This window comes from Coenobita brevimanus, chromosome 84, assembly GCF_032717465.1.
Source record: "Coenobita brevimanus isolate Jiangsu-jjx chromosome 84, ASM3271746v2, whole genome shotgun sequence".
Taxonomy (NCBI): Eukaryota; Metazoa; Arthropoda; class Malacostraca; order Decapoda; family Coenobitidae; genus Coenobita; species Coenobita brevimanus.
This window is the reverse complement of record NC_137037.1, coordinates 15,395,950-15,412,661: the sequence shown is the minus strand read 5'-3', so window position 1 is coordinate 15,412,661 and position 16,712 is coordinate 15,395,950. Positions and strand designations below refer to the sequence as shown.

The following is a 16,712-nucleotide window of genomic DNA, read 5'->3' as shown; positions in this document are numbered from 1 at the left end:
GGATGTGACCAACATGGGCTGGGATCCAAATAAAAGAAACCCTGAGACCAAGAGCATGAGCCTGTTGGAGGCGAGAGTAGAGAAAGGTAAAGAGAAGGGAGGAGTGTGGGGGGGGGGGTTGCAAAGTAAGGCAATGGCAGCTTGGGAATCGCCATGACTAGACCTGGTACTGTAGGTGATGAGAGTGAAGTAAGTCAAGTTCAGGGCGTATAGCAAATAGTTCACACTGGGTACTGCTGGCCCAGTTGGGAAGGCGGTGGGAGGTGGAGAAGATGAGAGAAGCAGAGTTAGTAAAGGCAATGAAAGCAGCTCTCGCCCGCGCTAACCCGGCTGTTAGCGAGGACAGAACCGTCAGTGTAGACATGAATAGAAGGGGAAGGGTAGATGCAGGCTATGGAGTTAAGGGTTTTAGTGATGGAAAGCTGTGAGGGGATTGGTTAGCAGTCAGAAGCAGTGGCAGAAGGTGTGTAGTGCACAGCAGGAGTCGTATGTGTCCAGGTAGGGGGCAAAGGGTCAGTAGGGCTGGGAGTGACAAGATCACCATGGATGCTGGCGGGATCACGGCCAGAAAGCTGGAGAGGACAGTTGAGTCCTGAATGGATTCGTTTTAGCCAGGAAGCCAGGCCTGGCACGTGAGTATCCCAGATCCGATCTAGGTGAGTGGAATCTGAGAGAATGACAACCAGTTGGGAGGAAAAGGATGAAGCAGGAGACGGAAATATGGTCAGACACTGTGTGGCAAAGCAGACTCCATGCATATGAATGTGATGGATGACGGGACACAGGTTGAGTTCATGGAGCATGTTAACTACTCTGGCAGACCTGGGGCAGTGAGAATGAGGCACATCGCCTGATTTTGTACCACTTCAAGTGATCGGAGCTGTGCGGGGGGGGGGGGGAAAGGGAGAGAGGAATAGCATGATACTCAAGAAGGGAGTGAATAGATAACAGGTAAAATGATCAAGCGACAGGGATGCTAACCCCATGCGAGTCACAAGTGAGTGTGCCAAGGAGTTTAAGTCTGTGGTGAAGGTGGGTGCAGATAGTGCTGACATACTGGGAGGGGTTAAAGAGGGAAGAGAGGGGAATTCCAAGATATGTACAGTATAATCCAGCACTACCTCAAGATGAGAGCAGAGGAGGGTTATGGTTGTGCAAGCAAGCCTATAAGTGAGGGATCGTGTAAACAGCTTGGTTTTGTCAGTGTTGATAATCAACCCACAAGCAGATGCAGCCTGGCCGAACTTAACTAGGAGACGTTGAAGAGCGACAGGAGAAGGGGAGTGGATGCAGATATCAACAGCATAGATTAGGATTAGGGATGGGACCTAAAAGACGGAGGAGTCTATTCATGAGAAGACTGAAGAGAAAGGGGCTAAGTATCCCACCCAGAGCCCCACAAAACAGAACCCGAGAGTGACGATGGGACAGATAGCTTTCCAATCAGCAGAACAGGTGGCCAGATACACTCAGGTGGGCAAGTTCGTCAAGGATGACATCATGGTTTGCGACGTCGAATGCAGCTTTGAGGTCAATGAAGGCTGTACAGGAGGAGGATGTGAAGTGAATGAGCAATTCTGCAAGGCAATGTTGTGTGCTTCGGCTTGGGAGGAAACCAAAAAGATGGGGAAAGAGCTGGTCCTAAAGAAGATTGCAGAGCCTTGATAAAAGACTTCTCTCAAGGACTCTGCAGATGCAGGAAGTCAGGGAAATGGGACGGAAATCAGAGTAATTAGGCTTTGGGATGAGGATGATGGTGCTATGGGTCCAGTCTGCAGGGAAACTACCTTCAGAAAGACTCAGGTTGAACAGTGAGAGTAGGGGATTGCCAGGGACTTGAGTGATGAGTCTGAGTGTGGCGTAGGTGATCCCGTCATCACCCGGGGCGGTTGCTGTGCCTTTGCAATAGCACAAAGTGAAACTCATCAACAGTGATGGGGCGATCATCGAGGGGCGAGGGAGTGAAGCGAGCCTCTGCAATACGTGCTAACCTGTTTCCGCTAGCAACTGAGAGGCTAGCCTTGATGGGGGGAGGGAGGGATGTCAGCTGAGATTGGATGGACCATTTGTCAACTAGACTGTTGGCATATTCCACGGGACTGTGGTGGAAAGGAGGGCAAGGGGACTCACGTGACTGAACAACTCTATTAACAAACCACCAAGCCTTAGATTGAGGAGTGTGTGCATTAATATGCTGGAGAAAGTCATACCAATACGCCTGGCAAACACTGTGTTTAAGGTCACCAGAGGACCTGGCGCTGTGAGATAGGAGTGGAGGTTGTCAGCAGTACGGTCAGCACAGTACACAGCTGCTGCTCGCTTTACTTTCTCCTCGCTGTCATGTAGACGGTGATCCCTTACCCACTCCCCAGCCTGGCGAGAAGAGGTTTTCGTAAGATTGACTTTCCACACATAATGATCATAGAAGGTTTGTACTACGGTAACTAGGGAGGTGTAAAGTTCATATGATGTGAATGAATGACTAGCAAACAAAGTGGTGAGCATGTCCTTGAAAGTGGATTGCAGCGGAACAGGGATATTAATCTTTTTCCTGACATGGCGGTGCTGGGAGTGTAGTATGGGAATGGAATATGTGGCATGGATGGCATTGTGATCGGAGATAAGAGTAGGGACAATGTCAACCGTGACAGCATGTTTTACCACATTGCTACCAAGGATGAGATCAAGATAGCCTCCCCCAACATGAGTGGGATGAGGAGTGAAGAATGGATGTAGATGACGGCTATATCAAAGTCATGGAGACAGTGACCAGCAGGAGAAACATGGGAATCGCCAAATGACAGATGAGAGGCATTAAATCGCCAAGGTAAAAGATAGGTGAGGAGTGGCGGGTATGGAAAGTGGTTTGGTCACCCCCAGTTGGACTGAGATAGACATTACTTTTATACAAAGAGGCATCGTTGACAGTGGGGCAAAATATGTGAAAGAGAGAGGCGTGAGAAGAGGCAGGTGATTTGGTAATGAGGGTGTGAGGAGTAGAGTGATGAATGTATGTAACCAGGCCTTGGACAGAATGGGTATGATAGCAGTGGTATCCCCGAAGCCTGGGTAGGGATCTGGGGTGACAAGAATGAGGGAAAGCGTCCTGAAGGCAGATAACAGCAGGGTAATGAGATGAAGCATAATGAGAAAGGTCAGCCAGGCGGCAGTGGATGCTCCGCATTTTCCAAGATAACATTTTATATTGTCTAGGTTTGGGAGCCATTAGGACAAGGGGGGAGACGGAGAAATGTCATGAGAGAGTTGGGGAACGGATGGTTGGGGAAGTGGGGGAAAGGAGGAGGAAAGGGGGTGGGGAGGCACGAGAGAGGGAAGTCCCATATGTGCAGTTGCTGGGAGAGGGGGAGGGGAGAGGGTGGCAGAAAGGCGAGGATGTATGGGGGAAAGGAGTGGGTGAGGGAGTACAGACAGAGGAGGCTTGTGTGAGAGGGTGAGGCTGGGACACGGGTGGAGGGACAAAGCTGGATGGTGGTGAGATGGGAGGGAGGGAAGGAACAAGGAACAAGGGTGGTAGTTACATGGGAGTTGGTTTGTGGGACCTGTGAGGTAGGCAGAGAAGGAATATTAAGGCAAGAGAGTACATACAAAAGGAGACTGCTTAGTTCCTCGCACTGTTGTTGCAGTAGTTGAAGTTGATCGTCCGATGGATGGGGCATGGCGTGAGGGCAGGGGAGGGGGGAGCAGCTTGTTGCAGGGCACAGGGAGGGGCAGGGGCTGAGGGGAAGAGGGGAGGGGGAATGATGCAGAACCAGCGGCGGGGTGGTATATCGGCTGATGATCAGGAGCAGGGATGGCGGTGGGGCAGGAGCAGGGACAGGGCAGGCTGAGTGACGACTTGGGCAGTCCAGGTGCCAGCAGGCGAAGCAGTGACGCCCACACGCCCTCACCAGGGGCACTGGAACTGCAGTGAATGTAGCAGACGAGGGTGGGCAGCCATGGGGTCAGTGGGGGCTGATGGCATGGGTGGTAGGGGCAGTTCCAGGAACTCAGTTGAGTGGGAGTCAGCTGCATGGGGACTGGAAGAGTGAACAGTGGCGGAGTGCCTGACAGGGCAGGTTGTGGTTGAATGAGGGCCACTGTACAGATCACACCTTTCTGCAGACCGGCAGTAGCGTGAGATGTGGCCGGACTCATGACAGCGATAATTAACACAAGGGCTATGATGGTGTGGCCTCTACGAAGGTACAGGGGGGAAGGTGTAGCTCATAGTGGTATTCAGGAGGGGGGGAGTCCTCTCCCTCCCATACAACAATGGCACGGTTGATGGGTTCGCCCAAAGAGTTGTACAGGTGATGTGCTCGCTTGACACAAGGTATGTTGTGTAGGACTAACAGGAGTGTCAGTTGCCAGGCGTTTCACAAGGCATTCTGGCAATTTCTTCCTTCTAATTAGGGCATCATGGAGTACAAATTTGATGCCCAAAAGCCCCTTAGTTGTTAGAGTCTGGATGACATCGGGATAATTTTTGTGGACGTAGATGTTAGGAGGTGCAGGAGATATAATGCGAGCAGCTTCATGGTGTCGAGTGATGAGGGGGTGGGTGGATGCACACTGGTGCCAGACACCTCGGACAGCAGGTGTGCATGTGGAGGGAAATGCCAGGTGCACATACTGGTCTCGTGGTATGACAGGAGGGAGCTGGGGCCGGGGAGGGAGATAAAGGGCCACAGGAGGGTTGCTGGTGGTGAGGGCAGAGGCAGGGTCATCAGGGCTGGACGGGTGTGAATTTATGGCAGAGGGTCGTTATGGGTGGTTGGCACTTGGCGCCTGGATGTTGGGGTCGGTGACCGCCAGTCAAGCACTCTCTCCTGTTGGGAAGCGTGAGGCACTAGCATGGGCCATATTTTCATGAATGTTCCCCTTGAAATTAAAAGAAAACGAACCCTATGAACAATAATAGAAAATAATGTTTGTCGGGTACACTGAGTTGGGTATAACACTCGCTCAGCAGATGATGACTCCTTTAAGGCTGGATGACGAAGGAAACATTTTTTATGTTGATTGATGTTAGGGCAGTAGGCCCTATTTCTTCCATTTATTTTTCGTCTAACTAGATTTACAATGGATGGAGCATTATCACATCATATCGTTACCTGCCCAGTTATTGCCACCTTCAGACCCCTGGACTCTTGTTTTCTGCTTCGTGTACCTACTTCATCACACATCTTGATGTACTCGAAGACATTCCACCCTTCACCCCGACTTCCTCTTATTGTAATGTTCTGACTCTAGGACAATGATCGGGCATTTTGGTGTGTGTGTGTGTGTGTGTGTGTGTTGTCCACGCACACGCGCACATATCAGGTGCATGTCCATGTAATGTCCTAGTTCTGGGATTTTGAATCAAGAGGTTATTTTATAATGCATATCGTTTCTCTCTCTCTCTCTCTCTCTCTCTCTCTCTCTCTCTCTCTCTCTCTCTCTCCACCCACCTGTGTGTGTGACTATGTACATGTATCTACTTAAGGAGTATATATATATATATATATATATATATATATATATATATATATATATATATATATATATATATATATATATATCAATCAATCAATCATTTCCTGTGGCACCCTCGGGGATGCATAGGGCCTCGATGAACTCACACCACCACATCCTATCTTGTGCTAACTCCTCAAGATCTCCCCAACACTCATCTCCAGCTTCCCGTCTCATTGTCCTCACCCACGTCTCTTTTGGCCTTCCTCTACCTCTCCTACCAAGTGCCACCCACTCTGGTGTACCTCGTACTATTCCCTGTCTCCTATACACATGTCCTAGCCACTTCCATCGTGAGAACCTAACATATTCATCGACCGGCTGCACTCCCGTTATTTCTCTAATTCTACTATTTGGTATCCTTTCCCACCACTTAACTCCTAATATTCTTCTAAGTGCTTTGTTTTCAAACACCAAGAATTTATTTTCCATAGTCACTGTGCTGTACCAAGACTCGTGTCCATAAATTAAGATACTCCTAACCATTACCTTATAAAGTTTGATTTTTGTGTGCACAGAAAAATTGTTATTATTCCAAATATTTTTAAGCATTCCCATTGCCTGATTAGCCTTCTTTAACCTTTCCTCGAATTCAAAGTTCAAAGAACTATCCTTGGCTAAATAAGTACCTAAATATTTAAACCTATCAACTTGCTTTACAACCATACCTCCAATTACACATTCCTGCGCATTTTCCATATTATATATATATATATATATATATATATATATATATATATATATATATATATATATATATATATATGTGCATGTTGCATATATATAGGTATGCACGCCTGTACCCATACCCATATATTTATACATACGTACCTATCCTGTACATGCAGTATGTCTGTTGCTACATGTGCATGAATATATACATATACTGTATGTAAAGATATCTACGTATATGTATGTGTGCATATGTACCTCTCTCTGCATATGTATGTACATTCGTGTGTCTCTATGTACCGCTTCACTCATATCAAAACATTTAATGATAATTACTGTGCCAACTTTGTACCATGTATGTATCATTGTATTCCTTTGTTCATTATTGTGCTTGTAATGATAATTCTTTCTGTACCTTCTATCCCCTGTGGTACCGATTTTGTTTTCCTCATGCACCCCTCCTTGCTTGGCCTTCAGGGACAGTGTTCCCCAGAGTGTTGGGTATTGTACTGAATGGTAAATAAAGAACATTGAAAAAAAAAAAAAACGCTATTGATATACAGTTATGTATAAGCATGACATGTATATGTGTATGCATATGTAGGCCTATACATATACAGTATATGTATATGTATCACGCACGTGTATGTATTACGTATGTATGTATGTACTTGTGCTTCAGCACACACACACACACACATACACACACACACACACACACACACACACACACACACACACACACACACACACACACACACACACACACACACACGTCTGTCTGTCTGACTGTCCGTCGAGAGAGAGAGAGAGAGAGAGAGAGAGAGAGAGAGAGAGAGAGAGAAACTGTTCTTTCCTTAATCTTACAGTCCAGCACCGGATATACTGCAAATGTTTTTTCCTTATAGACTGATGTATGTGGAGTAGAAATGTGGAACTGCCATACAGATAAGGAAAAAAAGGGGGGGGGGGATCTACATTACTCCATGACCTGTAATTCATAGGCCTATCCTAACCTGGAGGGGACGATTTGGGGACTGCATAAATTTACATCTAAACCATCGACAGATTCCCTTTCGTATTGGGCCTAGGCTCAGTTCACTTTAACTAGGCGTAAAATTACCATCTTTCTGTCTTGAATGTTGAGCTGTGACAAGAAAATAACACTAAAGTATTTTCCTGGTCACAAAGAACTGCAGTGGAAAGAATGCAGAGCCATAGATTTCACTTATTCTCCCACCGAGTTAGGAGAAATGCATGTCCCAGCTAAAACGAATGAAATCTATGTATAATTCTAACATCTTTCTTTTTCCACTAACTCTTGCTCTCTCTCTTTCGCCTACTCTCAGCTTGGCCATGGCAGACCTACTCTTCATCGTGTTCTGCGTGCCTTTCACTGCGTCCGACTACATCCTGGCATCGTGGCCATTCGGTAACATCTGGTGCAAGACGGTGCAGTACCTCACTTACGTCACCGCATATGCTTCCGTCTACACACTGCTGCTTCTGTCTTTCGATAGATTTCTGGCTGTTGTTCATCCCATAGCGGCCCTGACAAGTGAGTTTGTGTGATCTTCACATACATTTCAGCAATACAACGTTTTATTTTGATTATGCTCCTGCTGATCCATACAGTGATGTTTAGCGTGTGGAGTCTTTTCGAAATGGGGAGATTGGATACCGTTCACTCTCGTGATCTTAATATAATCGTGTGTTGGCAGCAAGGATGTAATAAGTAAGATTTTGTCATACTGAATGGATTAATTATTAATTATTTTGTACAGTGCCACGGCCCCCATCATATGATTCAGTTCAGCTTAAAGCCACGTCTACACCAAATGCTTGCTGGAATTGTGGGCTACGGACGGGAATTGTATATCATTTTAACCCATGCAAATAACCCCACCTGACGCTGGCGGTGAGAGAGGGAGAACTTCTAAGGTTTCTGACGCAGAACTCCCTTCCGCGCCAGCAAACATTTGGTGCAGACGCAGCCTAAGGTTATTCTTTAAATTAAGTTGCCTCTACCCCATCCTCCCACACACACGCATGAAAAGGAGCCCTTGTATTGTCATTCCTACTCTATCTTGACCACTGAAGATGGTGGCAGTGTCCACCGAAACTGTTTGGTAAATATATTCTCCGTCTACGAATGTTGGTTTTATTCACCGTCAGTGTGTGGTAATCATAGGGGCATTTGTCTTCTTAGTATAATAGGAAAAGTGGATGGTAGGATACTTATTGACAGAGTTAGAGAAAGAACAGAGAAATTAGTTGGAGAAGAACAGGGAGGCTTTAGGAAGGGAAGAGGTTGTGTAGATCAGATATTCATTCTTAGATCTTTAGTGGAAAAGTTTCTAGAGAAGGGAAAGAAGTTGTACGCGGCTTTCATGGATTTGGAGAAAGCATATGACAGGGTGGATAGACAAGGATTGTGGAAAGTGTTAAGAATATATGGAATAGATGGGAAGTTGTTGAATGCTGTGAAGAGTATGTACGATGGTGCGAAGGCTGCAGTGCGTGTGGATGGTGAACTATGTGAATTTTTCTCTTTGAAAGTTGGGTTAAAACAGGGATGTGTCATGTCTCCATGGTTGTTCAATCTGTACATGGATGGGGTAATAAAAGAGGTACAAGGTAGGGTAGTGGATGTGTGAGTGGCCCTGGTGAGAGAGGATATTGTTTGGAAACTCCCTGTACTGTTGTTTGCAGATGATACTGTGTTGTTGAGTGAAGACGAAGGGGAACTGCAAGACTTGGTGGATGAGTTTGGAAGAGTGTGTAAGAAACGGAATCTAAAGGTGAATGTAGGGAAGAGTAAAGTGATGGTCTTTGAGAGAGGTGAAGTCAGTGAATGTACAGCGAGGTTGGATGGTGAGGAATTGGAAAATGTGAGTACGGTAATGTACTTGGGCAGTGTGATGAGTAAGGATGGAGGTTTGGAGGGTGAAGTGCTTGAAAGGGTACAGCAGGGAAGAAAGGTTGCTGGTTCTTTGAAAGCAGTGAAAAGAAACAGGGAAGTGAGCACGGAAGTGAAAAAGTTACTACATGACAGTATTGTGATACCAACTCTAACGTACGAAAGTGAAGTTTGGACGTTGTTGGAAGGACACAAGTCAAGAGTGAGAGCAGGGGAAATGAGTTATTTAAGAGGAGCCTGTGGAGTCACATGGAGAGACAGGCTGACGAATGAGGATATAAAGGAGCGTTGTGGTGTGGATGTGGATGTGATAGGAAGCGTTATGAGGAACACACTGAGGTGGTTTGGCCATGTGGAGAGGATGGAGGGTGAAAGACTGACGAAGGGAGTGTATGTGAGTGAGGTGGAGGGGGGAAGAGGGAGGGGGAGGCCGAGGATGAGATGGAGGGATGGGGTGGAGAGGTATATGAGAGAGGGGAGCGTGAGTTGGGAGCAGGGCAGTGAAATGGAGCGGGACAGGGCGACTTGGAGGCGATTTGTCTGTGGCCACCCCAAACGGGATTGAGGCTTTTGGCAATAGATAGATAGATAAACTGAATGAGATGAAGTATTTCAGATATGCTGTACTGTACGTACGCTGATGGAAAAGACTGTACGAGATTTGTGCAGACTGTTTCAGAGTTTTGGAAAACTCTGCAAGCTAAAAGGACTGAAAATTAATGTTGATTTTTAACAAACTAAGCTGACACGAGTGAAGCTGGAGGCATATAAGAGGTAGACAACACCAAATTAAAATAGGTAAAAGTAAAGTGATAGCTGCTGAGTGTCAGTCACAGTGTGATGCACTGTTAAATGTAAAGAGATCTGAAGAGGTGGAACAGGTGAAGTATTTAGTGCAACTAAATGAAAACGTACTTTTGAAAAAAGAAAACAATATACATATATCAAGCATACTTTAACAGACGTTCATTTATTTTAGATAATTATCCCTCTTAACTAACCCATCTCATCCGTCTTAATTTATTTTTTTTACTAATTATTAACTTTTTTAAACACTGAAGCCAATTATCACTCATTTCTAACCTATTTTATTCATGAAACTCATTTTAAACCTGTCTTTCTCCTCCTCAGTTCAGACATGGATGGTGATAATGATGATAAATGACTGATATGATGATGATGTATATCTGAAGCTACAGAACGTGGAGAAATTTTCTGGGCCTATCCGATGGAGCCAGGATTCAGTGGGCTTGATTGATGAGTGAATGGAAGCGTGGCCTATTGACTGGGCAAACTTTGGCTATCTGGACGTTGCTATTCCTCACCCTACCCTAGGGTGGGAAAGGAGGTTCAGATGATGATGATGATGAATGAAGATGTATGAGTAGAAATATGATGATGATGATGATGATGATAAGGATGAGGATGAAGATGATGATGTAAACGGTTTGGTGATTTGGATATGCTGGAAAGTATTAAAATTATTCCGAGACAGTTTTGCCGTGTGGAGAGAGGGGAAGAATGAGAAATTAACAAGGTGAATGTGGGTGAGTGAGATAGAAAGGAGAGGGGAAGGGGGAGAGCGAGGATGAGGCGACGAGGTTGAGAAGGAGCCATATACCAGTGAAGATGGCATGAGCACGAGGGTAGGAAGCTTTATGGCATGAAACAGCGACATGGAGGCCTTTTGTTCGTGCCCACTATCTTCAGAATTAAGGTGTCTGACAATGGATGTATGAAGAGAAAGAGGGTAGTGATGATGATGAGAACGATAATGACAGAAAGAACGACAATGATAGTGAACGACAAGTAATGAACGAATGGGAGTGATATTGATAACATATGTGATACTGATTTGATATTCATGTTAATGTTCAGTTTAATGTTAACCACTTCATTATGAGGACATATTTGCCACTCTATTCATGTTTATTTCCAAGGCTTCTATTCAGCTTAAAAGAGACTTTTCAAACTGGACAGGTTAATGTTAATGGTAGTTGCATTGATTCTGATGTTTATTCTAATGTTAAATGTTAATAGGAGTAGTGATCTTGACCACCTTGACAATAATGATAATAATAAGTGACCTATCATCTTCCTCTTCTCCAGTTTGGACAGGGAGGACGCTGGCGATGATACTGACAATGATACGTACGAGAGGAACAGGCTTTAGATATCTGTGATAATGATGATGGTAATGATGCGTCAGTTTCCCTTTCCTCAGTTTCGACAGAGACGAAAATGATGCTGTATGAAAGAATATGGTGATGATGATGATGATGATGATGATGATTATGTATGAAAGAAGTAGGGTGATGATGATGATGATGTTTTGATGATAATGATGATAATGTTGATATTTTTGATGTCTTATGAATGAAATATGATGATGGTTGTGGGGATGATCAGAGGTTGTTGATGTCCAGTGAGAGAAGTATGGTGGTGGTGGTGGTGACGATGATGAGGTTGACGATGATTACAGTAAGATTAACAATAATGATGCATGGGAGAAACAGAGTTATGATATCGATGTTAATAAAATGATTCTAATACAGTAACTTCTCTTTTCCCCAGTTCGTACAGAAAGGAATGCCCTGTATGCGATCGCCTTCAGCTGGATCCTGATTCTGACCTCCTGCATCCCACTCTACCTGTGCCATGGGATTAAGAGACAGAACTTCGATGGGGAGGTGTACAATCAGTGTTCCTTCCTCGATAAAGAGTACAATCACAGTGCTTTCCACGTGAGTAGATGGAGGAAAGGAAATCGGAAGGATAGAGGGAAGGAGAGAAATCGTAGGTCTAGAGAATGGATAGCAAGAGAGAGAGAAAAAAGGAGAATAATGGACGAAAGGATGGAATGAGAGTGGGAAGGAACAAAAGGACAGGAGAATAAGTAAAAGAATGAGTGGAGGAAGTAGGGATTAGAGAAAGCATGATGGAGAGTAAGAGGAGGAGAAAAGGAAGGGAGGGGGGGGGGAAGGGTAGGGGAAGGGAAAAATCAAGATACAGAATTTCCATGGTGAAATGTACAATTATTGTTCTTTCCTCGATAAAGAATACAGCCACAGTCCTTGTCATGTAAATACTTGGGGGAGAAGAAATATGGAAATGCATAGGGAGAAGACTCGTACGGGATGAAAGAAGGGATGTTGATGGACGAAATAAAGGAATAAATGTGGGAAAGGAGAACGAAGAACGGCCAGGAAAAGTGGTGAGAAGGTCAAGAGGAAAAGGAAGGCAGGCAGGCTAAGGGGAGGAGAGAAAGAATAAAAAGGAGTAAGGGAAGGAAGGAAAGTTGTACGCTGGAGAGAAGAAAGGCTGAGGAATGAAAAGAATATTCGGAGGAAGGGTAAGGGAAGGAAGGAAGTATATATATATATATATATATATATATATATATATATATATATATAGAGAGAGAGAGAGAGAGAGAGAGGGGGGGGGAGGGGGGCGGACGTGCAGCAGGCATTTTCGTTCAGCTCATCTTAGTTCCTTCTTGCTTTTTCAAAACTCCCTCTCCCCAGTTTCTTTAATTAGTCATCTCGCTTCTCTTTCCTTTCCGTTACTTTCTCTTTTTCTCCCATACTCTCGCAACCGTTCCGTTTCACCTAATCCCTAACCCTGCTAAACCCCTCTTTCGCGCACGGATAACCCCCATTTTCTCACATTATCTTTCTCTCCTCTTTCTTTTTTTTTCTAATAGATGTGGTTGGATCAATTTTGGGATTATTGGTTTTACTTCAGGAGATGACCTTATGGAATAATAGTTTTGTTGTTGTGTGCGTATTCTCTCTCTCTCTCTCTCTCTCTCTCAGTTTTGTTGTGTGCGTACTGTCTCTCTCTCTCTCTCTCTCTCTCTCTCTCTCTCTCTCTCTCTCTCACTAAGGTGCAGTAGAGGGACACCCTCACGTGGTGGCACCGATATAATTGGGTAGCCTCACTACCCAGTTCCTCAGCTCGCTCCTCACATCCCCCAAAAGGAGGATGGGGGACTACAGGTGGAGGGAAACTTCAGCTTGTAGTCCACTTGTTTCGCGGTCATAGGAGCTTGGAGTCATAGCAGCAACAACAGGAACAACAGTAACAAAACAACCAGCAGCAGCAGCTTTCACCCGGCCATCTACCTCCCTTGCAGATTGGGTTCATAACAACGATGTACTTCATGCCGCTGACGGTGATCGTGGTGCTGTATCTGATGATCCTAAAGCGACTTTGGTACGGCGTTGGCACCAGGAGTGCTGAGAGTGTGAAGGGCAAGAAGAGGGTGACCAGGATGGTGGTGATTGTGGTGGTTACCTTCATAGTGTGCTGGTTCCCCATACAGGTGGGTATGGTGAAAGGACGGTAGGGAGATGGGGAGGTAGGCCTATACTTTGTACTGCTGATGATTCCTCGTGCATTTGTGTGCATGGAAATATGTATAAGGAAGCAACGTAAGGCAGTAGAAATATAGACAGAGAGGTCTAAAGGCTGTTAGAATGATACATACCGTAGAGAGATGAAGACAGACAGTTTTACAGAATCCATTCATTTTTTCGAGGTGAGATGAGCCTCGCCTCCTGATGTATCCTTACCCAGACATTGGCTGTGTAAGTGTGTATGATTCTGCTAAAATTCTTAAATATATGTGTACACAATTTTGGTTGCAATATTTGGTAAATTACTCTCTTTTTCCAATTCTTTTACTGAGGACAGTCATCATTTATGAACTCTGTAATATCTAAGTTGAAAAAAGATGAAAAGTACCTGCATAAAGTCGGAGTGAAAAGTCTTTACACACATTGCTGCCGTTTAGGCCTTTTGTCTCCTGGCGGCCTTGTGGGGACAAATGACCCGAATGATAAGAACGTTCATATTTTTCACCCTGACGCTTAGCAAGCATTTGCGAGCCTTCGTCAGCTTATGTCTTATTACATGGTACATAAATAATGATGATCTTCGGTCAAAGATTTCAATAAGAGGTGTCTTCCATCTTCCTCCGTCACTCCCTCATCCATTCTTTTTCACTCATTCTCTCCATCTCCCTGTCTTCCTCTTTCCTCCGATATTTCTCTTATTCAGTCTCTCTCTCTCTCTGACACACACAAACACACACACACACATCTATCTATCTATCTATATATATGTATATATATATTTATTTATTTATATCTATCTATCTATCTATCTATCTATATACATACATATATATGTATACATACATATATATATATATATATATATATATATATATATATATATATATATATATATATATATATATATTCCCTACCTTATCTACATCCCTTTCTCTCACAGCTGGTGCTCCTGCTCAAGTCACTGGATATGTACGAAATGACCACGTTTCGGATCATAACGCAAATTGCAGCGCAGGTATTGGCGTATATCAACTCCTGCGTCAATCCCATCTTATACGCGTTCCTATCAGATCCATTCAGGTGAGGAGAGAGAGAGAGAGAGAGAGAGAGAGAGAGAGAGCGTCAACCATATCTTATATTGTACATCCCCCTCTTAGACCCATTCAGTCGAGTCGTAGGTGACGGGCAAAATCAATCAAAACTTTATTCATATTTCACTCCCTTTGCTCTTTTATTATAAGGCTGTTGGGTAAGGTGAGTAAAATCGTCTATTCTGGAGTTACAGTAAAAGTTTATATATATATATATATATATATATATATAGTACTGAGAGGGGACACTAATATATAATTATAATCCCTTAAAAAATAAAGACCATTTCATTATCGGAATGAAGCCTACTTTTGGTAACAACATCTGTACTATAAAAGCAAATATGCATCTGTGTGTGTGGGGGAGGGGGAGATGTATTCCAAGACATAAGAGAAAGGATTTGCTTCTTCCTTCCTGCTAATCTCTATCTTTTTCCTAACAGAAAGGCGTTCCGGAAGGTGATTTCCTGTGGCCCCCAACGTCGCTCAATCCTGAACGGGAGGACGGACATGGAGAGATCAATGGAGACACGACCACTCAACCCCCGCCCGAGCCCGCAGCCCTTCCCATTGAGCAACCTGAATGCGAATACCACGAACCACCTTAATCCTTCCCCGAGCTCTGCCGTCAACCACACAACCAACACATCCGTTACCACAAGCTTCACCAATGGAGCCACACGTGATAGGAGTTCCAGCAGTCCACAACCTCAAGACGTTAGATTCATGTCTGGGGAACATAAGGGGTCGGCTAACTATGGGGGTTTGAGTGATATTTCGTGTAATTCGTCGCGAGGGAAGGAATAACAGAGGGTTGTGCAACTGTTTAATGTCTCTATGGACCTCCTAGAAACCTTGAAGCCAAAGGTCATGCTTTCGTCGACACTAGAGATTATTCTCTAGCACCTGTTTCTTAGCGGTTTGTTTTTGTGGGTGACGGCCATTATTATTCTGTGTGTGACTTAAACACGTACATCTAGAGTATATTGTCATTCATAAATATTATACAGAAGTGCTAACTTATCATATGCAGAGGCGCTGAAGTATGGACGGCCTTCATTATTGTTTGAGACGTGAACACAGTACAGTTTTATCACATGCCTACATAGTTCCGTAAGGACAAGTTTTCATAAATATCATTCGTGAAAATGTTAACCCACCACATGCAGAAATAATGTGGTAATGAAGGAGGTGCTAGCAAGCCTCCTATGCTCTCGAGAGTATGGCACAAAGTGTATTCTTATGACTCTTCATCGTTACGACCAACGCTAATTATACTGTGTGAAACTGTGATGTGTTTGTACTTCTGAAGCGCTGTATGGACAGTGTGTCTTGAGATTGGAAGAAAATATTATTAATGACAACAGTATATATTAAAATCAAGAATGGACTGTGGACAGAAGTATACGTATATATTTTTGTAAATACAGTACTTTAATATATATGCTATATAGAAATAAATTAAGCATAGGCTAGTAATATTAAATGATTCAGATATGTACTAGACTGTATGACAGTATAACGGAAATGTGTGTGTGTGTGTGTGTGTGTGTGTGTGTGTGTGTGTGTGTGTGTGTGTGTGTGTGTGTGTGTGTGTGTGTGTGTGTGTGTGTGTGTGTGTGTGTGTGTGTGTGTGTGCGCGCGCGCGCGCGCGCGCGCCAATTCCCAGTAGATTCATTAATACTACTATGTTTATGTACATCGACTTGGCTGGAGGCCCATTTTCTGAGTCCAACCTGCTTCTTCTCTTTTATAGAGAGGTGGTTAGGGGACGTTTGTATAACATGGGAAACGATCTAAAGCATGAAAAAACGGTATGAGAAGTTGCATTCTATGCAGGCTAGACATAGGTAAAGATGATTGAGCAGTCCCTTTTGGTTATGAGGCAAGATATTTGCAATATACGAACCATTCTGTATTATGTGTGTTGCTTATATTGTGCATTTTCATGCATCATATGTTATTGCTGTAGAATATTCAACTAAGGTGATTTGAACCCTGTACATTCGCTTGTTTGTAAATAGACGAACTGCTCAAGAATTAACAATTGCAATCAATAATTGTTTTCTTTACTGTAACACTGGGTAGGTCGAGTGGCAGTGGGTTGAGTAGGTATGCCATTGAGCCCTGCATGCCGCCCCAACCTTTGAC

The 16,712-nt window shown here is 44.2% G+C and overlaps 1 protein-coding gene across 1 annotated transcript in view; it reads left to right on the top strand.

Moving 5' to 3' along the window:
• LOC145410036 (allatostatin-A receptor-like) overlaps nt 1–15,390 on the top strand; it is a 56,172-nt gene extending 40,782 nt beyond the window's left edge. Inside the window, exons 3-7 of the mRNA XM_080280253.1 lie at nt 7,539–7,747; nt 11,684–11,853; nt 13,248–13,436; nt 14,411–14,550; nt 15,005–15,390. Coding sequence (XP_080136379.1) covers nt 7,539–7,747; nt 11,684–11,853; nt 13,248–13,436; nt 14,411–14,550; nt 15,005–15,368 — 1,072 coding nt within the window. The 3' untranslated portion in view covers nt 15,369–15,390. The remainder of the gene's footprint in view (nt 1–7,538; nt 7,748–11,683; nt 11,854–13,247; nt 13,437–14,410; nt 14,551–15,004) is intronic.
• Nucleotides 15,391–16,712: the final 1,322 nt, after the last annotated feature.